Source organism: Cyprinus carpio, chromosome B21 (assembly GCF_018340385.1).
Source record: "Cyprinus carpio isolate SPL01 chromosome B21, ASM1834038v1, whole genome shotgun sequence".
In the NCBI taxonomy this organism is placed as follows: Eukaryota; Metazoa; Chordata; class Actinopteri; order Cypriniformes; family Cyprinidae; genus Cyprinus; species Cyprinus carpio.
Genome location: NC_056617.1, coordinates 241,051 through 261,544, shown reverse-complemented (window position 1 = coordinate 261,544; position 20,494 = coordinate 241,051). Strand labels below are relative to the sequence as shown.

The following is a 20,494-nucleotide window of genomic DNA, read 5'->3' as shown; positions in this document are numbered from 1 at the left end:
CAGAAGCTTAAATCCATGTGCGCGCACACCTACCCAAAGCTGGCAACTCTCGGCCAATTCTAGTTGCTGCCAAATCACTTATTTCCCAGTAGATGTCTATGCGTATAAGGAAGAGAGAGTCATTTGGAGAGAAATGTGTAGAAGATACTTGATTTCACTGCCATGATGAAAACAGAAAATGTAAAAAACAACTTTTTGTTATTGTATGTTTTTAAACAGGATGATTCGAGTGACCAAGCCTTCTGAACACACTGTTATTTTAGCAGTGATGCCACAAACGTAAGGCCTCAGAGAACACTTTTATCTATTATTCATGTGTTACAGATGTCCGTCATGTTTCTCCAACTGATCTTTCTCTCTTGCAGTCCCTCAGATCAGGAGGAACCATCTGTCCTTCCTCTTCTCTCTGCTGGCTTCTCCAGAGTGAGTATTTTAGACTAAAACAGGAATATTTGCTCCACTACATGACATGAGTGTGGGTGTGTCCAATTCACATTAAGATGTACCAAACAATTCTTACAATTTTTATCACTGTCGGATTTTATTGGTGGGTTGATTACCACAGAAAATCATTTAGAAAACCAAAACTTAAAAGCAATGCACACACACACACACACACACATACACTGTCAGATACAGATCTTGTTGGATATTATTTTGATCAGACAAGTTATTGATGCATGGTAGTCCCACAAGTAACATTTTATATTTTAATATTTATGCTGTGTCCCATAGTCCTCCCAAATGATTTTTAATATAAATATCCATAGCAGATCATTTTGTTTACTGTATTCCCTGCAGAAAAATCTGGATTCAGCTTACAAACTAGGACAGCTTGCGTACTGTGTTATATGTGTCTTTCTTTTTCTCTCTCAGAGGTACCTGGAGAACAGCAGTGTGTCAGCCTGCTATAATGAGTTAATCCAGTTAGAACACGGAGAGGTTCGAGCTCAGTTTAAACTGAGGTAAGTCTAATGCCAAAGCTAGCAGGAAGTTCAACGAAGACCATGCTGAAGGCTTCAATATTTGTTTGTGTTTCTGTTGTTGCAGGGCTTGTAACTCTGTGTTTACCGCATTAGAACAGTGTCAGGAAGCCGTGGAGATCAGCAGTGAAGATCATGTCATACAAGTGAGTTTTGGGATCCAAATGGATTGCCCCACTGGAATTTGATTACATATAAGAAGGCTTTTTATATTCAAAACAACACCCTTACAAGGACTACTTCCTGGATATAATGCATTAAAGTTAAGGTGGTCGCACACCGGATTAGAAGCACAGTAGGACAACTCACGGGTATAACACACCAGACACTTTGCATTCAGTTCAAGATGCTGTCCAAAACTGTTTATTTAACCAACAAACAGGCAAAATTTCCCTTAAAAATCCTTTGTCTTTGAAGTGTTACAAGCTGTTTGTGCTTTTATAAGATCCGTAAAGTTGCAAAGACTAAAGTCTCAAACCCAAAGAGATATTTTTTTTATAAAAGTTAAAGGCACAATATGTAATTTTTTCGCCACTAGAGGGCGTGTATTCAAAATAAACAAAGACCAGGTAGCGTAGTTTGATGACAACACGTGACTGAGTGTGGAACCACAACACAACACACGCTAACATATTAAAGCGTTTCCATATGTTTTCTACAAAACAAAACTAAAAAATCGAGGGGTTATGATGTCATTGGGAAGCAACACAATGACACTATGGACAAGGTCTGTGTAACTAGTTAAAATTGCTTATTTCTCTTCTTTGAAACATTTGGGATAATGTAAGTACACAAGTCAGCAAAATATATAACACTGTTCTAGTGGTTTTTGGATATTTTCATAAAAAAATCTTACATATTGTGCCTTTAAGACTCGTCCACGCCCTCCTAAAACGCCTCATTTAAACATGCCCCCACATTTCTGTCACTGTGTTGGAAGATTTGCATAACACCGGCCAAATATTTATGCAAAGAAAGAAGACTTAACTTTTATTCTCGCTGTAGTATTGTTCCCGCTGCCTCTATGTCGTGGAGATGCCGTGTGTTTCCAAATATGGTAAGGGGCGTAACATTTCCGTCAAACGCTTGAGGTATTCGGCCAATCACAATCCACTGGATAGCTGGCCAATCAGAGCACACCTCGCTTTTCAGAACGATGAGATTTGTAAAAATCAACATGTTTCAGAAAGGCAGGGCAGAGAGGAGCAACAATAATGTACGGTTAACATCATTAATGTATTTTTAACATCGTCATATGACCCCTTTAAAATTTATATCTTTGTAAGTAAATATTAACAGAGTCAAAATAAATTTATAGTAATATTCAAAATATTTTGTCTTTTTAAAATATTTTTCTTTTTGGTTAATGTTTTTGTTATTATTAGTAGTAGTATATGCAAGAATATTATTATGCAATATTAATATATATTTCTACTCTAATTTCCTCACATTTATGCATTTTAAGGGAGCCCTTTTAAACTGTTGAGTGTTCATTTTACATGAAGGAATATATTTAAGTTTCTCCAATATCTATTATGGAGATTATTATATTTTGAGAATATTATATTTGAAGGTATAATTGAAATGCAAAATAATAAGGATACTTGACATGTGTTTACTGCAATAATATTATGACAAGAAAATCATGATATAAGAATACAAAATAGGAAAAAATTTGTGTAGAAATAATTTTCATTCAGAAATTGCAAGTAAATTTCACAATTAATTATAAAGAAATGACAATTAACACATTGAATTAAACTGAGGTAGTATTTTCTTGTAAAACATACTCCAGTAATCTTTTTTCTTTGTGTTTTTAGTATGTAAATCCAGCATTTGAAAAGATGATGGGCTATCATAGAGGCGAACTGATCGGTAAAGAGTTGACCGAACTGCCCAAGAGTGACAAGAACAGCGCCGACCTGCTGGACACCATCAACACTTGCATCAAGAAAGGAAAGGTTAGTTGGCCATAACACTACTAGGTCATATTGACTTCACCTGTGCCACTTTTTACAAGCCTAACAATACATATACTTGTCATTGATTCGATTATTAACCGATTTTTTTCCGATATGTGTGTGCTTGTTTGCTTAGGAATGGCAGGGGATCTATTTCTCACGGAGGAAGTCAGGGGACAGTATTCAGCAATATGTCAGAATCACTCCTGTGATTGGCCAGGGAGGGTGAGTCACATGATTATAAAAAATTTAAATATAATTATTTTAGAAAATCATATTTTATTATTTAATTTTAAATTAACATTTAGTCATAATTTATTTTGTATAACTATTTTAATATTAAAAATATAATAAATATATTTAATATATATTATCTGTAAATATCATATATTTTTTTATGTTCTAAATAAATTATGGGTGCCAGAAATAAAAGTAATTTCATTTATATTGCTGCTGCCATTGGTGGTTGTATTATAGATACAAATCAGCTAGAATAAAACAGTCAAATCAGACAATTGTTTCTTTTAGAAAAATCCGCCATTTCGTGTCCATCAAGAGGCCTTACACTGACAACCACAGACAGGTACTTTTCTTTTTCTTTTTTGCTTCCAAGCTTTATGTGTGACTTTAATTTTAATCAGAGAGTATCCAATAAATGTTGGCCACGTTTGATGTTCACCTATTAATAGAGCTCCCAAATTAGCACCAAAACTGAAAGTGTGCAAGGCTCATGGGGGACAGCAGTGGGCAGAACTGTTAGCTACATTAAAGCATCCATCCTGACAGGCCAGTGTCAGAGAGCCAGGCGGGCGTCAGGGTTATTAATAACCCTCCACAGGCTCAGGTCTAAACCCTGCTGTTAGTTCTAGCATTAGCTGGAGCTGCTGATCAGAAAGGCCTGTGAGAAACAGACACACTGACGCGTGTGTGAAATAGCTGTTGCTTTACTCACTGGTGTTAGTCTTACCGTTCACACACTCGCTGGCTGTTACAAGCCTTACCAAAATGTGCCATGCTTACTAACCATAGTTTGTGTCAAAATGCAATGGTTGCTACGATTAGTGATACTAGATTACATTAAAATGAAATTTTTATTACTGTCCAGCATCTTTACAGACATGCAATATCCAACAAAGTCATATATGAGGTAATGTGTGACTTGATCAGTGTTTTTGTCTGCTTATTTAACAAAAATGTAACATCCTTACTACAGGATATATTATTTCAGAAGCAAAAATAATTTGGCTTGTTTTCTGAGATCAAAATTTGAATATTTGTTCTTACCTTGAATTTTTTTATTACTTTATTAGCTGTTTTTTTTTTCTTATTCTTAGTATAAACTAGTGCTGTCAAATGGTTAATCACGATTAATTGCATCCAAAATAAAAAAATTGTTTACATAATATATGTATGTGTGCTGTGTATATTTATTATGTGTATATGTATAAATGTATATGTATGCATGTAAATATTTCCAAAATATATACTGTATGTGTGCATATTTATATATACACATATATTATGTAAATAAAACTTTTAATTTGAATGCGATTAATCATTTGACAGCACTAGTATAAACACCCACAGAATTTTGTTTTATATTTTATATTTATTCAAAGCAAGGAAAAACAGTATATACACCATTCAAAAGAAATTTAAAATAAGAAATATACAAAATTATATAATATACAAAAAATATAATTATTAAAATGATTAAATACAATTATTTTTTTAAATATAAAAAATAATAAATTTTATTCTGCAAGGGTGGTTTAAATTGAAAGCTGGTAATAAAGACATTTATAATGTTACAAAAGATCTCTGTTCAGATAAATGCTGTTTTTTATTTCTGTTCATTAAAGAAGTTTCCACAAAAATATTAATCAGCAGCAAACTGTTTTCAAAGTTGACAATGATAATAAATGTTTCAGCAAATCAGCATATTAGAATGATTTCTGAAGGATCATGTGACACTGAAGACTGGAGTAATGATGCTGAAAATTCAGCTTTACATCACAGAAATAAATTACATTTGAAAATATATTCAAAGGCAGAAGAGTTATTTTAAAATGTGATAATATTTCACAATATTACTGTTTTTACTGCCTTGGTGAATCAATTCATATCAATTGAAATCAATCTTTTCTGTTATGTTAGAAATACTGATTAAGAAATGAATAAATTTAAATGCACTTTACAAATTCTGCTGGATTAAACAAGATAAAAAATAACAGTAATTATCAGTGGGCTTGTAGTAAATCTTCTTCTTAATCAGATTTCCTGACCTAATCCTTCAGGATAGTGTAGCTAAGCTCTTTTATACTTCTACTTACATGTCATCATATGTATGAGTGTGAAAATGTATACAAAATAACCATATTTTCTTTTTCTGTCTGTACCATGTAACTTTTACTAAAAAGCAAACCTCACACTGCGTAGTTTCCTTTTTGGCAGCTCTCTTTAATCTCTAACCTAAGACCGAAAATCCTGTTTCATTCATTCAAAACGTGATCATGTTAAAAGGATTAAATGGATTGCGGCGGGCAGGATTTCCACTCAGGAGAATTCAGCAAATGCTTAAACCGTGTTCTGATCAGGAAAAGAGCTGACAGAGCAACAAATGATAAATCCTGTCTATTCAATGTTAATCTAAGGCTCTATCCTAACCAGCCACAGCAAGCAACAAGACATTTTGTAAGTTGCTTAGTTTTCAGTCATATTGTGTGATTAAACAGCAAGAATCGAATTGGTTGATTCCCCAAGGCTGCATTTATTTGATCAAAAATACAGTTAAAACAGTAATATTGTGAAATATTATTACAATTTAAAATAACAGATTTCCATTTAAAAAAAAAAAAAAAAACTTTTAAATGTAATTTATTCTTGTGATGCAGCGCTGAATTTTCAGCATCATTACTCCAGTCTTCAGTTTCACATGATCCTTAAAAAATCATTCTAATACGCTAATTTGCTAATAATTTTTGCTTAATATTTTTGTTGAAACCATTTTTTTCAGGATTCTTTGATGGATGGAATGTTCAGAAGAACAGCATTTGAATAAAAAGATCTTTGTAATATTATAAATGTTGATATATTGAATGTGTCCTTGCTGAAAAGTACATGTACAAGAAATACATGTACAGTAGTTAATTAATATTACTCGGTACTTAAATGTACAATTACACCGTAACAAGGACACCTTAAAAATAAAATGTAACTGTATCAAGTATTGACTTTAATTAGAATGCATATTATATTTTATAACATGTAATAATTACTGTATTTAACTAAATAATAAATGTAATATGTATAATATTTAATGTACTGATATTAATATTTTCACTTTTCTCCCTTTTCACAAGGATTTTGTTCAATAGCATTTTTATTTTTGGGGTGTATTGACGTTAGGATCAAGTGTTGACGTTTGTTTAAAATGTTGGTATTGTGATAAATTCATGGCATATTGTAGTTTATTGTGTCCAAAAACCACCCACTTAGACAAGAAAGGGACATCTGACTGATATTTCAGCAACCAAGCATACCAGGACCTGGGACTAGTTAACTCTGTAAACTTACCCGCTGTATTCCTCACAAAACATAATCAACCTTTAATTCATCTGACACCCTGATATCATTTTGCACATTTGTTTCAGTTATGTTGTTGCCAGAAAGTTTACAGTGAGATCAGTGAGAGGTTTAAATGCTTAGCAATCAGTGTGTGTGTGTGTGTGTGTGTGTGTGTGTGAGTGAGAGAGAGAGAGAGAGAGAGAGAGAGAGAGAGAGAGAGAGAGAGAGCTGATCAGAAATCTGTGTTTGCAGGTTCATAAGTTGAGCAAAGAAGAGAAATGCTGTGGTGAACACTCTCAATCAGGTACAACGTCAGACTCTCATTAATGGTTTGTTTGATTACTTTCTGTGTTGCACACTGTAACCCATAGTGGCTCTGTATAGATTTGGTTTTTGTAACATTCTGTGAAGCAAACAATAGCGTGAATGAAAATGCACAGCTCAGTGCTGCATTGAGAATTAGAGGGGAAAATAGAGAGATAGATCGTGGTGCAGAATAAACAGATGGCTGCAGTGCACCCTGGGACAGTTGAGTGTCAGACTGTTAAAATTAGCCATAATAATTTGCTTGCCAATATATTTGCGTGCGTGTGCATATGTGACATGACCCAGTAAGTAACCATGTTTAGCATTTCACATCAGTTGTGCTGCTTTCTAGGGAAAGAATCACTATTGCTATTCTTTATATGACATTAAAAATGGTATAAAATTAAAAACAGAAAATGTGTTAGAGAGTGCTCTGAAATAAAAATTAAATGTGTATAATTAATATAAATCAAATTGTAAATAAATAATTATTAAAAAGATTATAGTTTAGAATAAATTCAATTATGTTTTTTTTATTAATTGATATTTTAATTAAATATCCATCTTTCTATCTGTCTTTCAATAAAGACAGAAACCACAAATTTATTAAAGAGTGCTCCTAATACATTTGGGTTAATTTAAATAATATAATTTGTAATAAACTTTAAATGTATAAAATTAATATAACTAAATTTATAATTAAATAACTATATAAAACAATAACTACATAAAATAATTAAAAAAGGAAATGATTTTATTTAATGTTATATTTAATATTATAATATTTAATATATTGCTATAGTTTTAATATTTCACTTTTTAAATAAAATAATTTGTTGAAATTAGCATTAAATATTGACTTAAATTTGTAGAAATATTATATTTAATTACATGTAATAATTTAATTGCTGTATTTACGTTATATTTAATATTTAATAGTTAAAAATTAAATTAATGAAAATTCATTTAAAATGTTAATAAATTTAATAAAAATTAATTTAAGTGTAAATAATTTAATGTTTAATAACATAACATGAATATAAATCAATTTATAAAAAACAATAAGAGATTATAATTAATAATAAATTAAATTGTATTTATTTTAATTAACAAATTTGACCATCTAGTCTTTTATTATTGTGAAAAAGGAAAGGAAAGTGTATGACTTTTGTCTTGCTCACTTTTGTCTGCTACATGAAACCACTGATGTGCTTTTGATGATAATAATGATGATGATGATGATGATAATGATGCAGGTTAAAATAGTGGAGCTGGTTGGCTGTGTTCAGATAAGAGATGATGCATGCAGTTATGTCTTTGTGTGTGTGTGTGTGTGTGTGTGTGTGTGTGTGTGTGTGTGTGTGTGTGTGTGTGTGTGTGTGTGTGTGTGTGTGTGTGTGTGTGTGTGTGTGTGTGTGTGTGTGTGTGTGTGTGTGTGTGTTGCATTCATCCCTGTTTTGTCCTTATCCAGAATGCAATTCCTTGCGTCACAAGGACCGGAGGAAAGAGTCTGTGGACGTCAGATCCATCAGCTCTCACAGCAGTGATGGTAAGAGAAAGAGAGGATGTGTTTCATCACAACACACCAACAGAAACGAGCGAAAGACAATCCCTTTAACAGTCCAGAAGTAATTATCCAGAGAAACAGAGCAGTAAAGATATTTGTGTGCACTTGAGTGTGTGTTTATTATGTATTTGTGTTTTATGTGAATCACTGTGTTGGGGGGGTGGGGGGGCTTTTTGTGACGTGGCCAGTGTTGATGACATCAGCACACCCACAGTCTCAGTGCACTCTGACGCAGATGGAGCTATTTAAAGAGCCCTTCTCTCTCTCTCTCTCTCTCTCTCTCAGCTCCCAGTCTACAGAACCGCAGATATTCCTCTATGGCCAGAATCCACTCCATGACTATTGAAGCTCCAATCACTAAGGTACACCTGCATTATTATACACACCTGAAGACAAATAAAACATTAACCTGTATGAATAATTATAACCACCTGATTCAATACAGATCAATACAGAATCAGCTATTTAACTATCTGTCCATCTGTCTATCTGTCTGTCTGTCTCTATGTTGTTGTTCTATCTATCTATCTATCTATCTATCTATCTATCTATCTATCTATCTATCTATCTATCTATCTATCTATCTATCTATCTTATCTATCTTATCTATCTATCTATCTATCTATATGGCTGTCTGTCTGTCTATCTGTTTGTCTTATCTGTCTGTCTGTCTGTCTATCTATCTATCTATCTGTCTGCCTGAATTACTATAATTCTACTTCCCTAAAAATAAGTCTTCAAAAACCCTACAAAACACTTGAAGTACTAGAATTTGACTTTCTGAAAATTAAGTCTTGGAAAACCCTTGAAAACAGCCATATTTTTGAGAAGGTACTTGAAAAGTTCTTGAATTTTTAAAGGGCAGTATATATGAAGTAAGTGGGGTTTTTTTTTCCTCGATAAAATACTATTTTTATGCAAAATAATGATGCAGCGCGTCTGATATAAATACAGAGCCATTTCGACTGGCATTTACTCCTTTTGGTGAAAAGCAGTCTCGCGATATTCAATTCAATTCAATTCGAGTTTATTTGTATAGTGCTATTTACGATACAAATCATTGCAAAACTTTACAGAAAATTAAGTTTCTACAATATTTAGTAGTAGTTTATCAGTGATGACTGTTAGTTTATGTGCATATGGCAGAAATGTTCGGAAAAATCAATAAAAGATGTAAACAAACAGACGATTAACACTATTAACAGCAATTATGCAATCAAACTTATAGCAAAATGTGGTAGTTCTGTTTGTTGTGTCTGGGTTAGCATCATCTATAAACCTATGTCAACACAGGAGAATTCATCAACATATTTCTAAGTATGTGATTTGTTGTATATCGCTATTTCAAAATAAAAGTTCAAACCCTCGCTCTGAGTTTGGAAGTGGCTAAATATTAAAATTACATTTATTTAAACGTCCTTGGATCACGCTGTAAAGTGAAGCATCGCCAGGCCTTTGGCGCCGTCTGCAGGTGTTTATTATAATACATAGTAAACTTAAGTTGGTTATGTTCATATTTTGTTAGGCATATTACATTATGTAGGCCTATTTTATAAGGGTTGTTCAATAAAACAAAAAATTACTTGGTTTTGATACTTTATTTGAACCAATTATTATTGTCTCATCGTTAGTTTATATATAAATAGTCATACTAAAGCCTGTTTTTTACTTAGGTCTATTTGTATTACTAAAAAATATCAGATTACCCAGTTGTCAACAGCCCTAGATTAGTTACAATTTTTCAAAATACAACTGCATTGTTTTGATTTGTGTGATTAAAAGACAAATATTTTGTCATTTTAAAAAAAAATCTTAAAAATAGTATTAAAATATTGTCTCATTCTAGTGAACTAAGTATCTGTATATCTCGTGAGCTAGGTCTATTGTCACACACCCTAGTGTTGATAAGTGGTGATATAGCTCATAATTTTCCAAGTGTATGACACAGCTTTAATTCTTCAGGTCAATCATATTCATAAAAAAAAAAATTCTGTTTGAATAAAGAAAGCGATAACTTTGTCATAATATCCTTTCAAATGTTAAGGTTGCCACAGTTATTGCATGCTTTTGTGCTGCACTTTGTTCGTGCCATTTTTTTATTAGTTTATTAGAATTTGAAAGATAATAATAATATTGTTTGATAATTGAGATCTCTGATTTTAGTCCTTGAAAACCAAAAAAAGTAGTGCTTGAAAAGTCCTGGAAAGTCCTGGAATTTCATTTTGCAGTTTCTGTACGATCCCTGTGTCTGTCTGTCTGTCTGTTGTTCTATCTATCGTTCTCTCTGTTGTTCTGTCTACCCATCCATCTATCTATCTATCTATCTATCTTTATCTATCTATCTCGTTCTCTCTACATGACTTTTGTTTAAAGCGCTATATAAATAAAATAAAGGTGACTTGACTTGACTATTGTTCTGTCTGTCCATCTATCCATCCTTCTATCTGTCTATCCATCCATACATCCATCTATCATTCTATTAATCTATAGGTTTTCTCAATTCCGTTCTCAATGGCACACAACTCTGAGTCATGCTGAACACCTTTGTCTCGGTGTATTTATTATTACTCCGTCATAACTGATGATTTGTTTGTGACAATGGAAGCAAAACAGACGTCAGAGGGGAAAATTCTTTACTACAGAGATATTTATGGATGTAAAACCTTGAGTAGTGGTTTGTTGTTTGCTTTCACCTTCTGTTCTTGTTCTACATGTATTTCATTGTCTTTATAGGTGATAAATATAATTAACGCAGCGCAGGAGAGCAGTCCTGTGACAGTAGCGGAAGCTCTGGATCGTGTTCTGGAGATTCTGAGGACCACCGAACTCTACTCACCCCAACTGGCCTCAAAAGAGGACGATCCACACACCAATGACCTGGTGGGGGGGCTTATGAGTGTAAGTCGAGAATTCACCTTTTATTCTTAAAGGTGCTTATTTGATTTTATTTGATTTTATTATTATTTAATTTGATTTTATTCCTAACCATAATTGTATTAATTTTATTGTATTATTAACCATATATTTTATTTGATTGCTAACCCTAACCCTTTTCATTTTATTTTATTACTAACCCTTTATTTTATTATTTTTCATAATTTTATTTATTTCTAACCATAATTTTATTTGATTATTAACCCTATATTTTATTTGATTGGTAACCCTAACTCTATTCATGTTATTTTTTACTATATTAACCATTATTTTAATTTATTTTATTTTAACTATAATTTTATTAATTTGATTTTAGCTTTAACCCTATATTTGATTTGATTTGATTGTTAACCCTAACCCTATTCATTTTATTTTATTGCTTACCCTTTTTATTTTATTTTATTTCATATTTTAATTTAATTAATTTATTTATTTATTTATTTTAATTGCTAACCCTAATTCTTTTTTCCCTATTTATTTATTTGTTTAATTTCATTTTATACTTGTATTTAAAATAGCAAGAAAATCCATCATATGACTCCTGTTTGGATCCAAATGACACAAAAGCCTACAAGTCATCTTACACCCACATGATTCACAGAAATAGCCTTAAAATACTCTTCAAACACATGCAGTCAAAGACATCATAAACAGTACCGATCAATATTAAACAGCCGGGAAATTTCACAAACTGATTTCCTGTACACAAACAAACATAGACCAGATTTTTTCAGCAGAGAATCATCATTACGGGAGAAATTCAGACGTGCTCTGCCAGGAAACTGGTCTTATATACAGCGTGTGACTGCATGTCAGTGGTAGTCAGTAGATGTGAATGCTCTTGTTTTCATGGCACAGATACATTGAGCTCCATGCTGCCTGGCACAGGCTGTTTCACAGTTAGCCAGCAGTCTGTGACGACAGTGCTGCACTTGTTTACACAGCAGTCTCAATGTCTGACAGACATCTTCCCCTTTAAAAGCGGTCCACTTTTAAACCAGATTTAAAATGTTTAAGGCAAGAAAATAGTTGCTAGACTAAAAGAGGGTTCACACAGACAGAGATTTGCAGGGACACACAGAACAGAAGTCGTTCATTTGAGAGTTACAGAGACATTTGGTGATGCCACGAAGCAATTTGCCAATACGCAGTGATGCAATGGTTACTGAACAGTGAAGCTCAAATGATCTGCTTCCTGATATAGCTGGATACAAATACCAAGAAGTTTTAACAGGGTTTACTTCTTTAGAGATTGTTAGTTGGCAGGGTTCCCACTGTGCTGAAAAACTTGTTGAAAAAATGTTAACATCTAGTTATTCTCAGTCGCAAAGAACTTCTTTCTATAAATTATGTGAAATAGAGCCCTGATCACAAATTCTTTTATTAATATATAGGCATGTCAAGTCACCTTTATTTATATAGCGCTTTAAACAAATAATCAATAATTAATAATCCAAAATGACAGTTAAAGGCAGTTCATCATTGAATTCAGTGATGTCATCATGGAGATCAGTTCAGTTTAAATAGTATCTGTGCAATCATTTGCAACCAAGTCAACGATATCACTGTAAATTAAGTGTCCCCAACTAAGCAAGCCAGAGGCGACAGCGGCAAGGAACCAAAACTCCATCAGTGACAGAATGGAGAAAAAACCTTGGGAGAAACCAGGCTCAGTCGGGGGTCTAGTTCTTCTCTGGCCAGACGAAACCAGCAGTTCAATTCCAGGCTAAAGCAAAGTCAGATTGTGCAGAGGACTCAACTGGTTCCTGTGGTCTTGTCCCAGTGGTCGTCTGAGACAAGCAGCCATCAAGTCTTAGACAGCGTTCTAGGTTATTACATGCAGAGTTTTTAGGTCCTATAATTAACACCTCTGTTTTTTCAGAATTTAGAAGTAAGAAATTACTCATCATCCAGTTTTTTATATTGACTATGCATTCCGTTAGTTTTTCAAATTGGTATATTTCACCGGGCCGCAAAGAAATGTAAAGCTGAGAATCATCAGCATAACAGTGAACGCTAACACCATGTTTCCTGATGATATAACGGGATGTAACGGCCCTAGTACTGAGCCTTGAGGTACTCCATACTGCACTTGTGATCGATATGATACCTCTTCATTCACTGCTACGAATTGATGGCGGTCATATAAGTATGATTTAAACCATGCTAATGCACTTCCATTAATGCCAACAAAGTTTTCTAGTCTATGCAAAAGAATGTTGTGGTCAATAGTGTCGATCGCAGTGCTAAGATCCAGTAGCAGTAATAGAGAAATACAACCATGATCAGATGATAAGAGCAGGTCATTTGTAACTCTAAAGAGAGCAGTCTCAGTACTATGATAAGGTCTAAATCCTGACTGGAAATCCTCACAGATACCATTTTTCTCCAAGAAGGAATATAATTGTGAGGATACTACCTTTTCTAGTATCTTAGACAGAAAAGGGAGATTCGAGATCGGTCTGTATTTAACTAGTTCTTTGGGGACTAGTTGTGTTTTTTTAATGAGAGGCTTAATAACAGCCAGTTTGAAGGTTTTGGGGACCTCTTTTTTCCAGAAGAGGATCTATGACTTCTGGAAGCACCTCTTTTAGGAGCTTAAATGGAATAGGGTCTAACATAGATGTTGTTGGTTTAGATGATTTAACAAGTTTATACAATTCTTCCTCTCCTATAGTAGAGAATGAGTGGAACTGTTCCTCAGGGGATCTATAGTGCACTGTCTGATGCGATACTGTAGCTAATGGCTGCATAATTACAATTTTATCTCTAATAGTATCGATCTTAGAAGTAAAGTAGTTCATAAAGTCATTGATGCTGTGCTGTTGGGAAATGTCAACACTTGTTGATGCTTTATTTTTTGTTAATTTAGCCAATGTATTGAATAAATACCTGGGGTTATGTTTGTTTTCTTCTAAAAGAGACGAAAAGTAATCAGATCTAGCAGTTTTTAATGCTTTTCTGTAGGATAGGTTACCTTTACGCCAAGCAATACGAAATACCTCTAGTTTTGCTTTCCTCCAGCTGCGCTCCATTTTCCGGGCTGCTCTCTTTAGAGTGCGAATGTGCTCATTATACCAGGGTGTCAGACTGTTTTCCTTGATCTTCCTTAAGCGTAAAGGAGCAACTGTATTTAAAATGCTAGAAAAGAGAGAGTCCATAGTTTCTGTTACATCATCAAGTCGCTCTGAGATTTTGGATATGCTAAGTAATTGGGATACATCAGGAAGATTACTTACAAAGCAGTCTTTTGTGGTAGATCATTATCAACATGGATATTAAAATCACCAACAATTAAAACTTTATCTGCAGCCAGCACTAACTCTGATATAAAATCAGCAAATTCTTTAATAAAGTCTGTATGCTGCCCTGGTGGCCTGTATACAGTAGCCAGTACAAACATCACAGGGGATTTATCATTAACACTTGTTTCTCTGGACAATGTTTTTGAAGCACCATTACTTCAAACGAGTTATACTTAAAGCCTGCACTCTGAGAAATACAAAATGTTTTATGAAATATTAATTGGGAGGTGATATTGAATATTTGTACTTTGAATTTTTTAGCTAAGTTTTAAAAAAGTGTGATAGATAAATGTTAATGTATATATATATATATATATATATATATATATATATATATATATATATATATAGATATATATATATATATATATATATATATATATATATATAAAGGTTTTATTTATTTGTTTTCACTTTTGCTTTTACTTTGGCTATTTCTGTAAACACAATTATTTTTTTTATTTTTTTTAGACACTGAGGGATGATATTTAATGTTCATTGTAATCAACAACATTTGATTCAACAAGATAATGTACATAGAGCTTAAATTGTATTTAACCTGGAATAGTTATTTGATGCATTCAATTTTGAATATCAGTTATATACTACTGTTCAAAAGTTTAGGGTCAGCAAGTTTTTTTATAAGTGTAAATAATGTAATTTTTTTTTTTTTTTTTTTTTTTGCCAGAAAGGATGCATTTAAATTGATCAAACATGACAGTAAAGACATTTACAACAAATAATTTCTGTTTAAATTAAATGCTGTTCTTTTTTACTTTTGATTCACCAGCGAATCATAAAAAATGTATCAGAGTTTCCACAAAAATATGAAGCAGTACAACTGTTTCCAGCATTGATAATAATAAGAAATGTTTCATGAGCAGCAAATCAGCATATTCAAATGATTTCTGAAAGATCAAGTGACACTGCAGACTGAAGTAATGATGCTGAAATTTTTACAATATTTTTGATCAACCAACCCCAAACTTATGGACGAGTGGCGTAGTTCTGATTCATTAAAATGCGAAATAACTACAAAGCCAGATTCAGGGTGCTTCCTTTTATAATGTCATTTTTCTCTGTTACATAAAGGTCAAGAGGATGCGATACACAAATCTCAAGAGTTCAAATGACCTTTTTGGTTGGTGACCTTTTGAGGGAGAGGTCAGAGGTCAATCACACAGTGAAATATCCAAGTTGAGATAGTGCAGCTGTGGCCTGTGATCATTACAGACGGGATGTGTGTGTGTCATATTTATACATGTACAGTTCTATTATCCTACGCCTGCAACATCTCAGACGGAGTTTGTTTTAAGTACTGGATGAGTCTCTTTGAATCTGGATCTGTTTTCTGTGTGTTTAATATCCTGCAGACCTGATAAATGGTTTTTCTCATGAGAGCATGCAAGCACGAGTGAATTATGGGTAGCGTGGTATTGCTGTGCTTAAGTGTGTTGTTATGATTATGTTGGCTGGAAACGATATGTTGGCTTCCTCAAGTCTTTTTCTCTTTCATTTCAGTCAGATATATGGATGTATATTTTTCTTCATTTCAGGACGGACTCAGAAGGCTCTCTGGGAATGAGTATGTCTTCTCCAAAAGTGCATTACACAGTAAGTTCCATCCCTGAAAATTATTTTTGATATAATACAGATTGGATGAAATTTTGGATGTTTTAAACCAACTTTGAATAAACGATTTCAGCCTGTATACCATCTTGCATTATACCTAGTAAGTATTATTTAGTATTATAGGATGTAATTTAAAATATAAAAGGCATTTTATTAAATACTTGTAACTAAATTATGCACATTATGGCAAGAAAATGTGTAACAGAATGTAAATGAAAAGTTACAGTGAGGGATTAAACTGTAGGGGGTTAAAAGGTTTTCACTCAAAGCCGTTTAAAGCAGGGTAATTGTCTATAAATAAAACTAAAATTATTTTAAATAAAGATGAAATAAAATATAAATATTAGATGAAATAAAACTGAACTGAACCAGAATTAAAAATGTTGCCTTTGGTGTTTTAGTGCTTAAAGTTAAAGCACTGAAATAATTAACTGCAAATAAACTAAAACATAATAATATATATATATATATATATATATATATATATAGATATATATATATATATATATATATATAATATAAATAAATAAAAAGTATTTTAAAAACTGAATAAAGGACAAAAGTACAGACTAAAATGACTGAAAATTAAACTAAAATTTAAATGAAAATTTAACTAAAACTAAAACTGAAATAAAAATAAATGGAACCCAAATATAATATAAAAAATACATAATTCAAAATTACAATAAATTAAAATAAAATAAAAAAACTGAAAAAAAAAATATTTAAAAAATATATTGAAATTGAAATTAAACTGAACTAAAACTTAAACTAAAGCTGAAATACAATGAATGAAACCTAAATTATTAAAGGGGTCATATGGTGCGATTTCAAGTTTTCCTTTCTCTTTGGAGTGTTTGCAAGCTGTTTGTGAATAGAGAAGTTGCAAAGACCAAAGTCTCAAACCCAAAGAGATATTCTATTTAAAAGTTAAGACCTGACCACGCCCTCCTAAAACGGCTCATTTAAACATGCCTCCACATCTCTACGTCACTGTGTGGAAAGATTTGCATAACACCTCCCAAATGTTCACGCAAAGAAAGAAGGTGTAACTTTGATTCTCGCTGGAGTATTGTTGCTGCCACCGCTGCCATGTTGTGGAGATGCTGTGTTTCATTTTGAAAGCGAAACTACTTTGTTTGGCCTCCAATTAACAAGACATTTACAAGAACATTCCAAAACAAATAAACGAGTGTGATTCAACCTAACCCAGTGCATTTTATGGAGGACTGTTTCCTAAACCTGGGCGAGTAGCCTACAATGCAGTCTGTTCTGACTCACAGCCTGTAAGTATGTTTTCATATTTAAAGAATTTGCCACTGATGATTCAAACACAAGTTTTGAACAGTGTAGAGAAGCGCGTGTTTGTCGATTCTCTGATCACAAATGCAGACATGGTTTTATGTTTATGCTGCACAATGCAATGCAACACATAAAAAGACAGTATAAGTTATTATAATCAGTAATTATGTCCCCAGTAGATGCAACAAATGCCTTGTTTTTAATGGGTTTTATTGGTTTTGTCTCGTCGCACCGGGAGACGGCATCACAGTATAGTAAGGGGTGTAACATTTCCGTCACATGCTTGAGGCATTCAGCCAGTCACAATGCACTGGATAGCTGTTCATTCAGAGCACACCTCGCTTCTCAGAATGATGTGATTTGTAAAAATCAACACATTTTAGAAAGGCGGGGCATAGAGGAGCAACAATAATGTACAGTATGTGGAAAATAATGTTTTTTTACTTTAAAATTTCATTACACCAAATACACAAAAAAAAATATATTTCTTAGCAACGTCGTATGACCGCTTTAAACAAAAAAACTAATAAATGGCAAAAGTAATAACAAAATTACTAAAAATTTAACTTAAAAAAAACTGAAAATAGCAAAATTAAAAATGAAAACTGAAAATATAAAAAATAAAGCTAATTCAAAATATAAAAAAAATGACAATAGTATATAATTAGCACTAGTTTAAAGTATCTGAAATGTTTTGTGCCTTTTTGCCACGTTTTACCTTGACATTGAACATTTGGCCATCACCCATTTGACCTTCAGATATGAGTCAGAGTCAGCTGGCAGTGCCTGTCCCGTTAAATGACATCCCGTCCTCCATCGCAGAGCTGCTCAATGAGGAGGAATGCTGGGAATTCAATATCCTGGAGCTGGAGGCAGCTACTCACAAGAGGTACCAGAAAGAGAGACTTTTCTTTGTGTAAAACTTGTTTTTAATGGGAAAAGTTCTGATTGTTATAGTGTGTGTGTGTGTGTGTGTGTGTGTGTGTGTGTGTGTGTGTGTGTGTGTGTGTGTGTGTGTGTGTGTGTGTGTGTGTGTGTGTGTGTGTGTGTGTGTGTGTGTGTGTGTTTGCAGGCCGCTCTCATACCTGGGGCTGAAGATCTTCTCTGCTTTTGGCGTGTGTGAGTTCCTGAACTGCACAGAGGCCACGATGCGCTCGTGGCTGCAGGTGATCGAAGCTAATTACCACGCATCCAATTCCTACCACAACTCAACACACGCCGCAGACGTCCTGCACGCCACAGCCTACTTCCTGCGCAAGGACAGAGTCAAGGTAACCCTGACAACCAGTCAGAATACAGAAATAGAAATGTCTCAATTTATACTTTGATCAAAAATGAAAACATCGGCCAAAGGTAAGAGCTGCCTTTTTTAAGACTTATTTTGTTTACTTGTTTTGACCATTCAACAGGCCTGAGTTTCAATACTCAATCATTTATTCAAAAGTATGGTTAACATTTTTGTAAATTTCTAAATAAATGTTTTATTATATTATTAATTATTAATAGTGCTAATGTAAAAACTATTAAATTAATGTAAAATGTTATTTAAACTAAAAGCATAATTATTTTTAAAAAATTCCATTGTAAATAAATGTTTAGTTTATAAAGTAATTTTTATCAGTTAAATATAATAATAAAGTTGTGCCATACATTTACAGTTTACCTCAGCCAAATAAACTGGATTGAATCTGATTTTTATCAAAATGATCCAGAATAAATTACAAGATTGATCAACATATATGTTTCAATAACTAATTATACTTTTAATTTTAATATATTAATATTTATTTAATATTTTATGAACATGCATTTTTATAAATACTGTAAATGTAATATTTACATTACATTATTTCATATAAAATGAATTTATTATTAATAATTTCATATTAAATTCTAATTCAAAATACTTGTGTTAAAATTAAAATTTTAATTTTAAAATTTAACATATTTTAGATTTAATTTTTAAAAATATAACAAATTAATGTTAATGCAAACAAATTGTTTTGAAAAACAAAACTGAACTAAAAAAAAACACTCAAAAAGCATATTTTGTTCAAAATTCACTCAAAAATTGTGCATTATCTATTGATAAAGGCAGTTAAGTTGCCACAGTTATTAACTGATGCTGTTAATCTCGTAAAACAGTCAGTCACTAATATTGAGCTAACAATTTTGAGTTGCTTCTAAAACTTACCTACAGTATCTGTGCTGTGTTTGCAGGGCAGTCTTGACCAGTTGGATGAAGTAGCGGCACTGTTGGCAGCAACGGTCCATGACGTTGATCACCCGGGCCGCACCAACTCATTCCTGTGCAACGCAGGCAGTGAGCTGGCCATTCTGTACAATGACACGGCCGTCCTGGAAAGTCACCATGCTGCTCTAGCGTTCCAGCTTACTGTACGAGACAGCAAGTGCAACATCTTCAAAAACATGGAAAGGTATCAGTGTCAGCTAAATCATACTCTTCATAGGACTCGCGCTGATCCAGTACTAAACTCTCTTAACCTCCCCATATTCAGGAATCAGTTTCGAACCCTACGGCAGGCCATAATAGACATGGTGCTGGCGACAGAAATGACACGACACTTTGAACACGTCAACAAGTTCGTAAACAGCATCAACAAACCCATGAGTGCCATTGAGGAGAACAGCTCCAGTGTAAGACACACAATACTGTTTTTCCATACTGTATGAGAACAGTATTAACAAATGCAGATCTGCATGTGTTACAGAGTGAAGGCAGTGATTGTGAGGGTCAGGCCAGTATTCGCAACTCTCCTGAGAATCGTCTGTTAATTAAACGGATGCTGATTAAATGTGCCGATGTGGCCAATCCCTGCAGACCTCTGGAGCTCTGTATTGAATGGGCTGGTCGCATTTCAGAGGAGTACTTTGCTCAGGTAAAAACATTCAGTCACAATTGCACTCATATGCTTG

General features: G+C 33.2%; 1 protein-coding gene across 1 annotated transcript in view; it reads left to right on the top strand.

Moving 5' to 3' along the window:
- LOC109045606 (high affinity cAMP-specific and IBMX-insensitive 3',5'-cyclic phosphodiesterase 8B-like) overlaps window positions 1-20,494 on the top strand; it is a 51,209-nt gene that overhangs the window by 26,410 nt on the left and 4,305 nt on the right. The window contains 17 exon segments of the mRNA XM_042747819.1: window positions 176-279; window positions 366-423; window positions 877-965; window positions 1,051-1,129; window positions 2,804-2,944; window positions 3,081-3,169; window positions 3,473-3,527; window positions 6,764-6,815; window positions 8,289-8,366; window positions 8,670-8,746; window positions 11,118-11,282; window positions 16,180-16,237; window positions 18,317-18,446; window positions 18,630-18,828; window positions 19,778-19,995; window positions 20,077-20,215; window positions 20,290-20,457. Of these exon segments, the coding sequence (XP_042603753.1) occupies window positions 176-279; window positions 366-423; window positions 877-965; window positions 1,051-1,129; window positions 2,804-2,944; window positions 3,081-3,169; window positions 3,473-3,527; window positions 6,764-6,815; window positions 8,289-8,366; window positions 8,670-8,746; window positions 11,118-11,282; window positions 16,180-16,237; window positions 18,317-18,446; window positions 18,630-18,828; window positions 19,778-19,995; window positions 20,077-20,215; window positions 20,290-20,457 (1,899 nt within the window).